The sequence below is a fragment of the Antechinus flavipes genome, chromosome 6 (assembly GCF_016432865.1).
Source record: "Antechinus flavipes isolate AdamAnt ecotype Samford, QLD, Australia chromosome 6, AdamAnt_v2, whole genome shotgun sequence".
Taxonomy (NCBI): Eukaryota; Metazoa; Chordata; class Mammalia; order Dasyuromorphia; family Dasyuridae; genus Antechinus; species Antechinus flavipes.
The window spans coordinates 216,599,194-216,616,905 of NC_067403.1; the positions used below are offsets into that span (position 1 = coordinate 216,599,194).

The 17,712-nt window shown below is 35.9% G+C and overlaps 1 protein-coding gene across 1 annotated transcript in view; it reads left to right on the forward strand.

Moving 5' to 3' along the window:
- The window catches only part of NELL1 (neural EGFL like 1), an 870,390-nt gene that overhangs the window by 78,808 nt on the left and 773,870 nt on the right, over positions 1 to 17,712 (forward strand). The window contains exon 3 of the mRNA XM_051966758.1: positions 13,152 to 13,302. Coding sequence (XP_051822718.1) covers positions 13,152 to 13,302 — 151 coding nt within the window. The remainder of the gene's footprint in view (positions 1 to 13,151; positions 13,303 to 17,712) is intronic.

The window sequence follows — 17,712 nt, forward strand, 5'->3', positions numbered from 1 at the left end:
CTAGTGAGGTAGATTCTATTTTTATCCCCATTCTAGAAATGACATAAATGAAGCTGAGAAGACTTAAACAACTTGGCTGGGATTAAACAAATGTCTGAGGCTGGGTTTGAATTTGGACCTCCCTGACTTCAAGCCCAGAACTCTACCATAACATTAGATAACCTTAACAGGGGCAAAGGGCAGATGTCAGTGTATAAGGTTGGATTAGTGCTTAGGACATTGGATTCTAAGTCATCCATGCAACGATTTGTCTTTTTTAAAGGGTAAAATTAGATTGTTATCTGAAAGTACTTGGATAACTATAATATAGAGTTAGGGTTAAACAGTTTAAACCTAAATGAGTTCATTAAGTGTAGGAAACAAGTGAATGAGAACCAAGCTTATCCATGCTCACTTTTTTCTCCCTTTCCTCAAAATCTGGATTTTTCTACCTTGATAATTCTCCCTAATTCTCTAATATGTTGTCTAGCACCATTAGGATGTGAATTCCTTGAAAGCATGGGCTGTTTTTTCCAGTTATTTTTATATTCCTAAAAAATCAGTATAGTACCCAGCACATAGTAATCACTAAATAAATGTTTTCTGGAAGAGAGAAGTTTGAGAGAGAGTTTGTCTTTCTATGGAAGAGAGATTCATTTTCTGCTTGAACTCAGAGAACAGAACTAGTAGCAAGAGGAAGGAGTTGCAGAGAAGTAGGTTTTAAAAGAAAGAAAAATTTCCTGTCAGTGAGAGCTTTTTCCAAAATGGGATGGGCTGCCTCAAGAGGCACTAGTTCCCTGTCACTAGAAGGCTTCAATCACAGGCTGGCTTAAGTCTTGTTGGGTGTGATGGAAAGGCCAATCTTGTGCTGATGTAATTTGGACTCGGTGGTCTCTGAGGTCTCTCTATCTTTGAATTCTGTGATTCCACTAGGGGGATGTTCTAGTTAACTGTATGTTACACTGCCTCCTTCTTGCCCATTTTTCTCATCAGTCTTTTTTTCAGTTTTCTTAACTCTTTATGAAACAAAAAACATGAGGACGTTTTTCCTGTTGTTGTTTTAAATATCTTTTCAACATCTCAGAATAACGATAGGCCTTTGGGCCATTCTGAAGGGCCATATTCCTTCTTAGTGTTCAGGATTGTAAATATAGGAAGTATGAGAGAATGCAAAGAATCTATTATAACTTCAATTTATCTTCCACAAGTTAGAAGATTTAAAAAAAAATCTCTATAGTAAATTTGATTTCCTTTATTCCTTTTTAAAAGGATAGGTATTTTTCTCTTCCTCCTAAATGTTGGAGTCATAGAATTTGAGTTGAAACATGGGGAATTCTCTCATTTCACTCATTCATCTTACAAATGAGAGAACTGATGTCCAGACAAAGAAAGTATGAGTCCAAAATCAAAGAGAGGGTTGTGGCTGGAGGCAGGGGAAACATATAGAGGAAAATCCTAATTGATGACTCTTAGTTGAGCTAGTTATTATGGTAGAAATATATCACTCATGATGTTGGATTTCCAATTCTAATAAATAAACATTTATCTGACAGCTATTTCATTTTAAAAACAGTCTATACCCTCTACTAGAGGAGAAAACATATGAATAGATAAATAAATACAAGATCATTTGAGGAGTTTTCCATGTGAAGTGGCACTCAAACTTAGCTTGAAGGAAATTGAAGACTAAGGGAAAGAGGTTAAAAGGGAGGTCTTCTAGCCACGAGGAACAACTTGTTTACAGAGATGGAGGTGAGAGATGGAATGTCCTTTTGTGGGAACAATAAGTAAGCTAGCATGGCTACACCATGACATATTGTTCATAATTGGGGTTGTTGTTCAGTCATGTCCCACTTCTCGTGACTTCACGTATTATTCTGTCTTCTACTCTCTCTTGAAATCCACTCAAATTTACATTCACGCCATATCCATTTCATCTTCTGCTGCCCCCTTTTCCATTTGCTCTCTATCTTCACTATCATCAGGGTCTTTTCCCATGAATCCTTTCTCTCTATGTGACCATAATATTTAGTGCCATCCAGTCATAGATAAAAAGTTAGAAAAGACTTGAGACACTATTAGTATCATTTCCTTATTTTGAGTTGAGAAAATAGTGAGATCCAGAGAGAAACTCAGTCACCCAACTTGGCCATCTAGTCCAATCCATATGTGAACAAGAATCTTCTCTACCTCACAGGTAACTAGTGGTTTCTACTTATAGTGCTTATAGTAGAAACTTTCTAAGGTGGCCCATTCTACTTTTATATTACTCTCATTATTAGGAAGCTTTTCCCCATTTCCAGCCAATTTGACAATTTCCACCCCTTGTTCCTGGTTCTATAGTAAGGGATTACACAAAACAACTCTAATTCCTCTTTCATGTGACGGCTGAGTATAAATACCTTAGCTGAGTATTTTGTGTTCCTGGAATCATCTCTTCTTAGATATGACACAGAGTCAAGACCTTTTATTATGTTGATTACCTTATTCTGAACAGTCTCAACTCAAGATCAAGAAGTTAAAGCTCAGGATTGCATGGGTAGTGAGTTTGAAGACAAGATTCCAACCCAGCCCTCAATTCAGCATGCTTTTTACCATACCAGCCTCTAGCTGCTTAAGTGACCAAGACCCTAGTGACCTGAATGAGTGACAACTGCTTCAAGCAATTTAAAACATGGGATCCTTTGCATGACTTGCCTTATAGCGTTTGTCAGTTCTGTAGTGGCAATTTTCTTTGAACTGGAAATTAAGTGCTGACTGCCATTCCAAATTAGCAATATGTTATTTTCCCTTTTTGAGGGAAATCTTTCTTACCATTAGCTCAACTGGTATTTGGGCAAACAGAAACTGTGTAAGCTATATTTAGAATTTTCTACATTCCCTGAGGTTTTTAAATGTAAACAGCACATAATTACAGTTAATATAGCCTGTTCTTTCAGACAGTTTGGGTTGAGATTGGCTGCCATGGGGCAGAGTTGAGGGAGTTCTCAGGACTTCTGGTTGCTGCTTTCACCTTTGCAGATGTGGGGACTGGGCAAAAATCTTTTCTTGTTACTTTCTAAATGCAATGTCTTTTTAGTCAGCCTTGGGAAATGAGTTTTTCCTTCCTATCTGCCTGGGCAGATGTTTTTCCTGTTGGAATGAGGCTGAGAAAACTTTAAATAGGTAGCCATAGCACATGCACATTTGTGTAAGCATGCATGTGCAGACATATGGACATGGGTATGTACTCCATTGGCACTTGCTCCACCTACGTTGCAGATCAGAAAAAGAGGGAAAAAAAGGCTCTACGTATATGTGTGAAGCAGAAAGGATGATACAGAGAACCCATCTCTTCGTTCAATTTATTTCCTTTTCTTTTTATTTGTTTTTGGTGCTAGTGGCTAATTGTTGCCCTTGTGTAGTTTTGTAATCTCTCTGTTAAAATAACAAATGACAGATTCATCTGAGGACAAATTAAAAAACAATTCTTCCTTCCAATCTGTAATTGGTTTGCAAAAAGCGACCATTTAAAATGACTTTTCCTTTTGTTGTGTGTGTGGATATGTGTGTAAACAAGTGGTGATTATTCTAGGCTGCTAGCAGGATTGAGCACAAGCTCTGATAGGTCGTAATCCAACTAGAAAGTCTTGTAATACATGCCTGGTGATAGACTGCTTAGCCATTCTTCGTGGACCAGTTTAACTAAGTTCAGAGAGACTCATAATCAGAGAATCACAGATGTCATAGAATCAGAACTGCAAGGGACCTCAGGGACTAGTCTAACAGCTTTATTTTATTGATGTAGAAATTGAGGTATAGGAGGATAAAATTGACTCATTTAAGATCTCACAGGCAGTGTGATGAATGTTTTTTGGACACAAAAATTAATCAACCTCTTTTTTCAAGTACAGAAGGGCTCTAGTCTGCATGGATGGCTGTAGTATTTGATCAGTGAAATCAAAGATCTTCTTAAAGATCAAAATGACTTCAATTAATCAAGAATCTATGACCAAGATCTAGGTAATACAGTTCTTCCCCCCTTCTTTTCACTAATGATAAGTTACCTTTGAATCTTAGTAGAGAGGGCTTTGGATCAGGAAATCATCTAGAGATCATCTGGTCAATCTTTTCATTTTACAGAAGAATAATCTGGGGCCCAGGGAAGTTCAATGACTTCTAAAGTCCAGTACATCTCAGCATCTGTGCCCTTCATCTTTGTGTGTGAGGGAGGGGGTCATGTAGAACATACATACGTATATATATGTATATACCTTTTGAAAGGTGACACCAAAATAGGAAGGATAAAAAATGAGATTTAAACACAGGTCCTCTGACTACTAAGTCAATGTTTCTTTCACTGGACAGTCCTGCTTGTTTTAAGAGAGCTCTCAACATACTGTGATGAGCGTTTTTAACATCTTTCGCAAAAAATGCTGAGTCCCCCAAAATACTTCTCTTTTTTCAAGCGTTGATCAGAGGACTTCCCTGCTTACTCTTCCTCCTACTTCCTACTAACAATGCCAGGAAATCCAGCAGATGGTACTAAAGCTGATAACAAGTAGCAGGTCTGAGCTAATTAATAAATTTCTTATTTATGTTACCTAGTCAGATTGATTTTAGAGTGAGAGAATTTGAAACTAATTCTATAATTCTTTTTGTTCCCACTTAGTGTTATTTTATTTTTCCTACTATATATATATATATATGTGTGTGTGTGTGTGTGTGTGTGTGTGTGTGTATACATACATACACATATATGTGTGCGTGTGTGTGTGTGTGTACAGATAGATAGTTTTCAACACTCAATTTTATAAGATTTTGAGTTCTGTTATTTTTTTCCTCTCTTCATACTCCCTAAGATGGTAAACAATTTAATATAGGCTATACATGTACAATTATATAATACATATTTCCACCTTAGTCATATTATGAAAGAAGATTCAGAACAAAAGTGAAAATCCACGAGAAAGAAAAAACAACAAAAAACCCAAATTGTAAGCTTCAATTTGTATTCAGATTCCATAATTTTTTCTTTAGATATGAATAGATTTTCCATCATGAGCCTTTTGGAATTGTTTTACATCATTATATTGCTGAGGAAAGCTATGTCCATCAAAGTTGATAATTGCACATCATGCTGTAATTCTAATCAATCCCTCTCAAATATTAAAAGGACTTTAGAAGTCATTTGGTCCAATATCCTTCTTGGAAATTGAAACCTAGAAGGAGGGAGGGACTTATTCATGGTCACCCTGAGAATCAGTCAATCATCAAGCATTTATGAGTAACTATTATGAGCTGGGTGGGTACCGGGCTACATGTTGGAGATGCAAATACAAAAAATATAAGAATTGAGACATGAAAAGTTTACATTGTAATGGGGAAAGCAAATATATACAGTGTATAAAGACTAAATATAAAGTGAGTAAAAAGAAAGGAATACATTGTAGTTAAATATCAGGCAGGTTAACAGATGATGCTTGGATTGATGCTTGGCTGGTGACTGATTATTGAGAGGACAAGATTTTCTTGATCCTACTCCTCTAGTTTTTTCCCATTCGCATTTCTTTTCATTCCCATTCCCATTCACTGGAAGAAAAGGAAACTTGTGGCACTCTTGCATGCATGGTGTTAGTTGATGGGGATCATGTTAGATATTTTCTAAAAGGTCTTTTAGAGAAACTGAGCACACACATTAATTTTTGCTATGTTGAAATGGACATTTTGGGCATTTCATGCTGGTCAGAGAGGGGTAGGTGAGTTCTCCACTCTGGCAAGCCACTCATTTATTATCCAGTGGAAAAAAAGGAAGGGTTTGATCTTTCAGAAATGTTCTTCTGTCTTTTAGGAAAGCCTGAGAATAGGAGAGCTGGAGGCATGGGATGGGGTGGGCAGGGGGTGGGGTGAGGAACAACCCAGCTTTATTAGTTCCAGCTTAGCAGCAGCTGACATTTCAAAGGTGTGAACATTTCTTCTGGTTTTCTGGGGGGAGGAAGCTCTGGGAAATTTTCTCACTGTTAGCATTTGTAGTTATGTTAAACAAGATCAAATAACTGCTTTGGGAGAAAGAGCATGGCCTGGGAGATTGTCAGGAACTAAAAGTCAGAGCTATACTGGGTTTTCGTGAAGGTTTCCAGCTGAGCAGCTTGCTCTAGTTTCTTTACCTGCAAAAGAAGTGTCACCTCTCAAAAGGGGCAGGCCCCTTGATGGTCTAATGGCAATCTTTCAGACTGTCAATCAATACCTACCATGTATAAAGTCCCGTACTCGGGACATGGTGTATATATGTACGTGTGAGTGGGAGGGAGATCAGGCTGGAACAGAGATGAAGAAAGATGCTGAGATAAATTGGACTATAGAAATTGTCTAAGTATCCAGGTGGCACACTGGTCAGGAATACACATTCAAATATAGCCTTTGACACTAATTAGTTGTCAGACACTGGCCAAGTCATTTATCAATTAAAAAAAATTTAGTCAATTTTGCAATTGAGGAAACTGAGGAAAATGGATTTTATAATAGTATAACTCATGGTTGTTGTGAAGTTAACAAGATGATTTTTGAAAAAAAATCTTAGCACGGAGCATAGTACACAGTAATATATAATAATAATAATAATAATAATAAATGTTCATTTCTCTTTTCCTTTGCTACCCATGCCTTACTGAGAATATCTTTTACATTACCCCCACAAGTGGCTATCTATCCTCTACTTAAAAATTTCTATTGATGGGCAACTCGTTGTTTACCAAAGTGGCCCACTCTGATTCGGGATAGCTCTAATTGCTACGGTATTTTCTTTTATGTTATGCCAGCATAATTCATCTCTCTGCAACCTCAATTTAATTCAATAAAATAAAGATGCATTTAGCACCCATTATGTATAATGAATTGTGCTAGACATTGAGGATAAAAAAGCAAAAGTGAAAAGCTTCCTGCCCTCAAGAAGCTTATATTCTACCCCAGGAGTCAACTCTATAAACTATGAATAGAGAGGAGTGAGTGATGACTAACATTGATGGGGTGAGGTATCTGTATAAAGTGGCCCATAAATTTAGTCCTGATAAAAGCTAAAAATACTAAATGGCAGAAATGAGGAGGAATAGCTTTCTGGAAATGGAGGAGAGATTATGCGAAAGTCTAGCAATGGGAAATGAAATGTCAACTTTGAGAAATAGCAAACAGACCTATTTGCCTGGAAGATTTGGAATGCTAAGGTTAGGATTTGGGGTTTTATCCTAGAAGCAAAGAGGAGACACTGAAACTTCTTCAGACGAGGTGACATGGTCAGATCTATATTTTAGGGCCTGAAATCAGGTGGTGTTATTGTGAGTGAAGGGAAGATGACAGGAAAGATAATGATGCTTTTTCATTGGAAAAAAGAGAATTGGAGAAGGGGAAATCTGTTCCTACTTTCTTCTATGTAGTCAGCAAGAATAAGTGTAATAACTTTCTTAAGTTTGAATCCATTGGATACTTAAAGACAGTTATAAACTTCCAGGAAAATGATTACTTCTTTCAAAGAGCTGGCAATCTAGTTGTACATCTTGTACATAAAAATATGACAAAGGAAGAAAAATTTTACAAATGAGAGGTTTTTGTGATAAATGCTATGGAAATTCTTAGGAAAGAGATGTTCCCATTGACTAGGATGCTTAAGAAAATCCTCAGTCCTAAACTAGGCCTTGGAGAATGAAGAGTATTCTGGGAAATGAGAGGAAAGAAGGGCATGATTAAACGTGCAGAGAGGTCACTACCTTTTCTTATCCATCCTTCAAGTGGCTGCCAAAGTGTTATTTCTAAAGCACAGCTCTGGCAAATCGCTGTCTGGCTCAGTAAGCCCCTGTGGCTTCTTTTTGCTTTTAGAATGAAATACAGCTCCTCTGTTCAACATTTAAAGTCCTTCACAATCTGACTTACCTTACATCTAGGCTTATTACCTGTTACTTCCCTCAACTCTCTGTTCTAGTCAAACAGATCTATGCTATTCCTTTCCTTCCAGTGGTTCTCAAAGTATGGTTTAGAGAATGCTGGGGATCTCTGAAACCCTTTTAGAGGGTCTACAAATTCAAAAATAGTTTTCATTTCCAATATGATAAATGTCTATAAATATAATCCAGATAAACAAAAACGCTTTGGAGAGATCCTCAATAATTTTTAACAGAATAAAGATACTGAAAACAAAAGTTTGAGAACCACTGCCTTACCCACCACAGTGCTTTACATATAAGTGTTTTTTAATTTTTTTAATTATAGCTTTTTATTTACAAGATATATGCATGGGTAATTTTTCAGCATTGATAATTGAAAAAGCTTTTGTTCCTACTTTTCCCCTTTCCCCGCACCCCTTCCCCCAGATGGCAGTTGACTAATGCATGTTGAATATGTTAAAGTATAAGTTAAATACAATATACATATAAGTGTTTAATAAATATTTGCTGATTTAAAAAAAAAGAGAACCACTGCCTTACACATTCCATCACCTGTTTCCATGACTTTGCAGGCCACCCACTTTCCCTCCCCTGGGCCTAGAATATATTTCCCCCTCACCTGGAATCACTAACTTCTTCAAATCTCAGTTCAAATCCTTTCTCCTACTTGCTAACTTTGCCGATCCCAGTGATCTCACAAAATTATGTTGTATTATATTTGTGCATATCTGTTGTTGAGTTGTGTTTTCAGTTGTGATCCCATTTAAGGATGTTTGGTATTTTTTCCAAGAATACTATAGTAATTTACCATTTCTCCAGTTCATTGTACAAATGAGGAAATTGAGGCAGACAGGGTTAAATGACTTGCCCAGAGTCACACAGCTAGTGTCTAAAGCCAGATTTAAATCCAAGACGATGAATATTTCTCATTCTAGGTCCAGCACACCATCCACTTTATTCACTGTGCCACTTATCTGCCATATATAAACATATACATATATCAATATCATACACCTATATAAGTGCACTTTTTCTTCCAAAGAATAAATAAGTGCTTGTTGATTGATTAAAATGGTACTGCTTTTTGTATGATTAGAAGATAATAGAAAGCCTAGATTGAGTTCAGTAGAAAGTTTCTCTAAAGAAACATTAGACAACTCTGAGATACCACTACACACCTGTCAGATTGGCTAGAATGACAGGGAAAGATAATGGGGAATGTTGGAGGGGATGTGGGAAAACAGGGACACTGATACATTGTTGGTGGAATTGTGAACACATCCAGCCATTCTGGAGAGCAATTTGGAACTATGCTCAAAAAGTTATCAAACTGTGCATACCCTTTGATCCAGCAGTGTTTCTACTGGGCTTATACCCCAAAAAAATACTAAAGAAAGGAAAGGGACCTGTATGTGCCAAAATGTTTGTGGCAGCCCTGTTTGTAGTGGCTAGAAGCTGGAAAATGAATGGATGCCCATCAATTGGAGAATGGTTGAGTAAATTGTGGTATATGAATGTTATGGAATATTATTGTTCTGTAAGGAATGACCAGCAGGATGAATACAGAGAGGACTGGCGAGACTTACATGAACTGACGCTGAGTGAAATGAGCAGAACCAGGAGATCATTATATACCTCAACAACGATACTGTTTGAGGATGTATTCTGATGGAAGTGGACCTCTTTAATAAAGAGAGCCTTAATTGATCAAAGATGGACAGAAGCAGCTACATCCAGAGAAAGAACACTGGGAAATGAATATAAACTGCTTGCATTTTTGTTTTTCTTCCCGGGTTATTTATACCTTCTGAATTCAATTCTCCCTGTGCAACAAGAAAACTGTTCGGTTCTGCACACATATGTTGTATCCAGGATATACTGTAACCTATTCAACATGTAAAGGACTGCTTGCCATCTGGGGGAAGGGGTGGAGGGAGGGAGGGGAAAAATCAGAACAGAAGTGAATGCAAGGGATAATGCTGTAAAAAATTACCCTGGCATGAGTTCTATCAATAAAAAGTTGTTTTAAAAAAAAAAAGAAAAGAAACATTAGGAAATGAGGATTGTAATTATAGGCTTGACTGCTGAGGGCCTTTAATACTAGAATAAGAATTTTGTTCTTTATCCAATAGGTACTGGAATTCACATAGTTTTGTGAACCTACGAGAGAAATAGTGGTATGAATTTTTTTTAAATCAAATTTTTATTTTTTCAAAAGAATATCCCCCTCTTTTATTACCTCTTTCCCCATTGAAAAATTAAGAAAAAAAATTTCCTTTTATAAACGCTTATAGTTCAGCAAAATAAATTCCCATATGGGCCTTGTCCAAAAAAATCCTCTCAATCTGTCCTCTGAATGCAAACCCTTTTTATCAGGAGATGAATTCTCTGTTTCATAATGAGTACTCTGAAATCATGGGTAGTCATTGTGTTGATTGAAGTTTCTAAGACTTAAAAGAAAGTCTCAATGATTCTTCTTGTTTTGACCACTTCATTGTGTATCAATTCATCCAAGTTTTCCCATGTTTCTTGAAACCATTTCTTTCATGATTTCTTATAGGAACATAGTATTCTATTACATTCATATACCATAATTTGTTCAACCATTCCCTGATTAATGGGTACCCTCTCAGGTTTTAATTCTTTGTCACTGCAAACAGAGATGCTGCTGGATGTATATACATATGTAGATAGGTGTCTGTCTGTCTGTCTATCTATCTACCTAATCTATCATCTCTCTCATTACCTCAAACATAACTCATCTTTTTGGCATTCAAAACTCTTTACAACCTGTTCTCTTCCTATCCAACCTTCTTAAACATAATTTCCCTCCTTTTGTTCTATAGCTTAGTCAGACGCCAGTCTGACTTGCCCTTTCACACACTATATGCCTTTTAAAAACTCTGTCTTTTCACCAATTATCTTGGATGCCTGGGAAGTTCCTGGTTTTCCCAACTCAGAGAAAATTTTACTTTCTGCAGGTCTTTCCTAGTCTCCCCAGTTAAAGCATTTTTCTCTAAGGTTTCTCTGTATACTATGGGAATTGTGTTTATATACCTGTTTATATATACATTGTCTTGATTAGTTTGTAATTTCATTGAAGGTAGGAACTCTTTTTGCTTTTCTTTGTATCTCTAATGCTTAAGATAGTGACTAGCACATAGTTATCACTTAATAAATGTGTATTAATTATAATATCATGGATTCAGAGCTGGAAGGGATCTCAGAGATCACAAAGTTCAATCTTATTTACAAATGAGGAAATTGAGACTGAGAGAAATATAATTATTTGCTTGAGGTCATACAGGTAATGACACAGATTTTTCTGACAGAAGGGGCAGGTGAGAATAGTTTATTCACCAGCTGAAGCAGCTGCTGTGGGATGCTTAGGGCTTGGTCAGGTATTAAAGACACCAAAGTTATCTACTGCATCCTGGGTTCTGCCACTGAACTCTGATGACTCTGAAGGAGAAAATGAGGTTCCTGACTTTGTGCAACTCTGTCTTAAATCCAATTTATCCATAAGTGAAGATATCACCCTGTGTTGTCATTGCTTCTCTTTGAAAATGAAGAATAAACAAAATAACATCAACCAACAAGAATATGAATGCAGTTCTTCTGACACTAAATCCATTGTTTTTTTTTTCCTACCCCAAAGTGCTCACTATGTGTTAGACACTAAGCTATGAAATAGAGATAAAAAGATTAAAAATGAAAAAGTTCTTGAAAAAGTTCTTTGCTCTCTTCTATTGCAAAAAAAATTTCCAGATAGCAATTGTTCCACAAGAGAAAGACCTGAAGTTTTGATTTGTTGTTGGAGTAAGATTTCTTTTGGAGCAGTTTTCATTTGACTTCACACACAATGACATGGCATTGTGAAGAACAACAAACTATTTAAAGACTTTTTTTTTTAAGTGTGTCATGTAGTTCTGAAATGAAAGGCCAGCTCCTTACTGTATAACTACAGGGAAAAGGGCCATGGTATGGGAGGAGTCTATGATATGTGAGTTTGTGTGGTAGTCATTGATTTCCAATCATATAGTTTTCTGTAATTTTGCTCCCCTTGAATTTTGGCTTGTTTCTCCTTTTAAACTATCTGGTCCTTGAAAATAGCAATTGCTATCTGCCTTTCTTTTTATCCCCAGCACTTAGTACAAAATCTGGCACATAGTAGCTGCTGACTAAATGTATATTGACTAATTCAGTTCTAATTGATTCTGATATCAGCAGTTTTTGAATGAAATAATGATAATTATGATCTTTATCATGACTAGGAGTAATTTTGAGTGTTTAGTGAATGATGGCGTTCATTATGGGGTTAGTGAAGAAAGAGAAACTTTTGGCTAATAGGAAGATTGTCTTCATTGAAAGACTTCTAGTCCTGCCATATAAGTTTTGAGTTATATAAATATTTCATGTATATGTTACATGGTTCTCCCTATGTAGGTAGGAAATTTTTGATGAGGAAATATCCTCTACTAATGCAAATTGGCAATGTTATTTTTGCTTTTTTTTTTTAATAACTTATCATCCTAGAGAGCTGCAAATGGATAGTGAGACTCAATATATACAGATTCTCTCTCTCTCTCTCTCTCTCTCTCTCTCTCTCCACACACACACACACACATTCTAAGCATGCATATGATTTGAAAGTAAAGTTTTGTTTTTGTTTTTTAGCAAAGGGCAGCCTAAATTGTATTAGCAGTAATAATAGTCCTATTTCATGTAGAGATGGGTTACTTTACCTGTATTTTAGGGGGATAGTAACCAAACCAATGGTAAAATTGAAATTGCAACCTGCTACATGGCACATTAGGTACTGTTATTTCTGAGGTTCCTTAGGAATTTAGGATCCCATTTATCTGCCAGCCTCTCATGTTATTTACAGCAACTTAATCTGCTTGCAGCAGAACCCCATTGCTCAGTGTCCCGTCAAAATTCCTGTCAGAAAATCAGTGTCTGGCCAATTGTGAACTTGTCAAAGTGACAAGTGGGCACATTGACAGAGATGGTATTTCCAGGTTTTGTATTGAATGAATGCCGCTGTATGGCGTGGTGGATGACTCTTGAAAATGAAAAATATCGACAAGGGAGAGAAATGAAAAATGGAATCTGTATCCTTTGGTCTCTATAGTTTTACTCAGGGTGTTTTTCTTCTTTTTTCCCATCTTCTTTTTTCTTCTTTCCTTTCCCCTTTTCTCTTCTCCCCTTTCTTCTGTCTTACTGTCTTTTTTTTTTTTTTTTCAATTATACTCTTAGATGTAGAAAGAGAGATCCATGCAGCCCCACATGTGACTGAGAAGTTAATTCAACTCTTTCGGAATAAAAGTGAATTCACGTTCTTGGCTACTGTGCAGCAGAGGCCATCAACTTCAGGAGTGATTCTGTCTATAAGAGAGCTGGAGCACAGGTAAGAAAGTGATCTTTCCTTCCACTTTCTGCTGAGTTGACTATTAATCGAATGGTCATTGTAGGTTTTTGTTACAGGGATATAGAATTGATGAAACTAAGTTAATTAAACTGCTAATGCTACTAATTACACCTTGGCAAATTCTCTTGGAGTTGATACAATAGGAAATTACATTTTAAAAATAAAACTCTACAGGGTTTGTGACTGTTATTCTCCCATGTTTATACTCTATATTTGAAAAATCATAGATCTCTTTCCACTAGCATCTCAATCAGTTTTGCTAATTTCCTTCATTATAGAATTCAAAGTGATGCTGATAGTACAATATAAGACTTTCTTTCATTACTAGGCTTTGTTCTTCTTTTAAATCTGTAAATCAGTTTCTGTTGGGTATTATGATAAGTGATATGGGAGGGGCAAATATGATCACTGATTTAAAATTGGAAAGTGCCATTAAGTTATCTAATTCAAAGACCAGGAGAACGGCATAAGAAAGTGGGAAGGATATGGGCTCAAAAGTCAGAGGATCTGAGTTCAAATGCCACCTCTGATGATTACTTCCTATGTGATCTTAAGTCATTTAACCTTCTTAGAATTTAAATTCCTCATTTATAAAACTGGAGAGTTCTTCTAGATGGCTTTTGAGGTCTTTTCTAACTCTCTATGATGATATGACTGTGATCTTGGGCAAATCCCTTAAATCCTGGGCTTCAATTTCCTCATCTGTAAAATGAACAAGAAAATTGGACAAGGGGGCCCTGAGATTCCTTTTAGATCTACATCTGTGATCCTATAGCAATAAGAAATGAACTAAAGGAACTGACAATCTATTTGGGGAGACAAGGTATAAATACTTAGATGGAAAGTTAAGGAATGACACACACACACACAAAACTACCCAAATGTAATCATCTCAAGGGTATTGACAACATGTGCTACAGAGAGTAAATGATGGTGAGTTCAAAGGAAGGTGAGATCACAATGGGTGAAAGTAAACTGGGAAGGTTTATTGGATTAGACTGTGTAAGGTAGATAGGAATTGGAATGCTAAATAGAGAGGAGCAGGGTGGGAGGGCTTTCGCTAAGAGAGAGGAAGCACCACAAAGAAAGGCATTGAACTTAGAAAGCACATACTTAAGTTTTAATAGCTTAAAAATGCACCAAGACTTTTATAACCATCCATCCATCTATCATCTATCTATCTGTCTATCCATCTATCATTTATCTATCTATTCATTTCTATATTTCCCCCATCATTTCTATGTCTCTCTCTATCTCTTCATCACTTTATTTATTTATCTTTCTATCTATTTAGCTAGCTATAGATGGATAGTGGCTTGAGAAGTAAAGATGTCTCAGTCCATTTGGATAATCTCTGAACCAAAGTTACTCAGGATTTGATGTTATTGATTCAGAAGCAAAAGATCAGGGTGACCTACCTAGTGAATAAAACAAAAGTATATCAAGAGACCCAAGTTATCTTTCTGGTTTTCTTGTTGCATGGTCTTGGATAAATAACTCAATTTACTAACTTCTCATGTGGGTAGGATGAATTAAATATTTGTCTATCTCCATAGCAGTATGGTTTAGAAATGTAGATGTTTTGAGTCCTAGGGGCATAATAGTAATTGTAGTTATCATCTCTGCCTCTTCTGCTTTTGGGTGGGAAAAATATGTTGAGGTTTTCAGAAATTAATAGTAATTCTTACTTGATAAACCTTTGCACTAATGCATTTTGAAAAGAGACTGCCAAATCTTGTCACCATAAAATGACTTCATATTGTTTTATTTTTGAATAATCTTCAATAAAAATATTAAGGGGGAATGTCCATGTAGATTTTATTGTTGCCTTGTTCAAAAAGCTTCAGAAGAAAACTATCCTTCTTTTAAAGGACTCCTAAGCACTAACAAGGCAAAGTGTATAAAATGTCTGCCTAGGAGTAAGAAAAATGACTTCAAATCCTATCTTATACACTGATTAACTCAGAGTGAATATAAATAGGAATTGTTTGTTTGGTCAGAAACTCTTAGGGTCTTCCCCTCCAAGACTGGATTTCTTTTAACTAGGTGAAAGAGGGCATTCTTTGCGTCACCTCTTACCTATCCTTACCTACCCACTGAAAGGATTTTGCCTAAATCAAATTAAGACCTGTTAAAGACTTTAGCTTAAAAAGATCAAGATCCACTGCATCCCAGGCTGTTTCGAGTTGTTCTGATCTATATCTTGCCACTAGATCCATATGGCTCTGGAGGAGAAAGTGAGGCTGGTAAAAGCGAGCTCTGCCTCACTTAAATCTAACTCACTTGGATGTCAAGCCATCACCTCCCCGATGTTATCGTTCTTTTCAAGAATGAAGGACAAGCAACAAAACAACATACACTTACTAAATATATGACCCTGGACAAGGCACTTAACCTTTCTTAGCTTTATTTTGTAAATGGAGGCAATTGAATTTGATGGCCTCAATATTCTTTTGCACTTTTAAATGATGATCTTATTACCCTATGATCTTATAAGGTCACTTTCAATAGTCATAGAATTGTAGAATTAGAAGGGATCTCTGAGATCATCTAGTCCATTTGTAACTGAAATATGAATTCCCTCCACAACATTGCCAACCCAACATTTTCTAGAAAATCTTTATAGATATGAATTCACTATCTTTCAAGGTATCCCATTTAACTTGTGGATAGTTCTCATAATGAAGTATTTACTTTGAAGTGAAATTTATTTCTAATATCAACTCACCAATCCTTCTCTGTTATAAAGCACACTAAATCTGTTCACTCTTATGTGTCAATTCTCCAAACATTCAAAGACAACAGTTGCATGCCATCTAAGACATCTCTTCACTAGATGGCAGTGATTATTTTAGCTGGTTCATGTTTAACATGGCTATAAGTCCTATTAGCATCTTAGTCACTCTTTAGGCACATTTCAGTATATCAATGTCAGTCCTAAAACGGAGTGCTCAAGAAGGGACATACTATTTGCACATGAGTCCCACCATAATTTCTTTGTATTCAAAATTTCTTTTAATGAATCTTAAGGTCTCATTGATTTCTTTTGGCTCTGATACACTATAGAATATTTGACTCATACATACTGATAGCTTAAAAAACTTGTAGACCACAGAAATACCCAGGTATTTTTTTTTTCAATCAATCAATCAATCAATCAACCAACATGTATTAAGTTCCTGACATGTATCAGACACTGTGTTAAGTATGAGAGATGCAAAAAGAAACAAAAAAAAAGTCCTGATCCTCAAGGAGCTTACAGTCTAATATGGGAAGACAACACACAAGGATAGGAATAGAGCAAGCCTTCTAAGATGAATGAAAACATAGCTAGTCTGGGAATTCTGGGAGAAATCAGCCAATTAGAATAAGTAATGGTGGAATGTATTCCTAATATGAGAGGTCCAGAGTGAAGGGAATTTCCAGAACATGAAGTGCTTTTCAATGTTATATCTTTTATATCCAGATATATTTCATTTGCTAAAGATACCTTTTACTTTTTGAGCCTATGTAGAGAACTTTAAATCTATCTCTATTTAATTTTACCTTACTACATATGACCAATTTTGCCAGTATAATGAGATATTTGTGAATTTTGATCTAATTATTCAATATATTAACAATCTTTCCTGGCTTTATATTGGCTACAAATTTTAGATGCATGCCATCTAACTTCACCCAAGTCAATTTTGATAAAAATGTTAAAGGGACAAGGATTGTAGATAAAGGTTTTCAGCACTCCACAAAAAACCTCCATTCAGGCAGACATCAATCCATTCATTACCATTTGGAGCTTCCTCTACTTTTGTCACCACTGAGTTGTAAGTATATTCATTGACTCTTGATTGAACCTAACAATTCCTCTTTTGCCTTACATTCTCATTAAGGGATCCAGAAATGGTCTTAGGAATTGAGACATGTACAGCAAATTTTATTATATTGTCTATCCAGGAAATTTTTTTCTTTTTTTAAATGATAAAGATTTATTGAATACTGAAATATAAAGTATTATTAGTTTTATTCATCAAAGCAAACTAAAGAAATAAAAATTTAATTTACCCTATTTTTGTTTAAATCAACAACTAAATGTTTGTGATAGAAGTTTCTGCTTTTTTAGTCTCAACTTTTCAAAAAGCTCCTTTTATTCAAATCTTTACCCTCCTTCCAAATATTAATTTTTTCTCCCAGCTAAAAAAAACCCTAAACTCAAACCACACACCTTTCCATGTAGATCTTGTTAAGAACTGGTGCCTATCCTTTTAAAAGGAAGTGTCCTTTTTAAAAAGAAACTCTTATGTTCCTTTCCCATGACAATCAGTGCTTCGAGGTCTCATACATAGACTATATCATTAAACAACAACAATAATAACAACAACAGGTAGCTAAGTG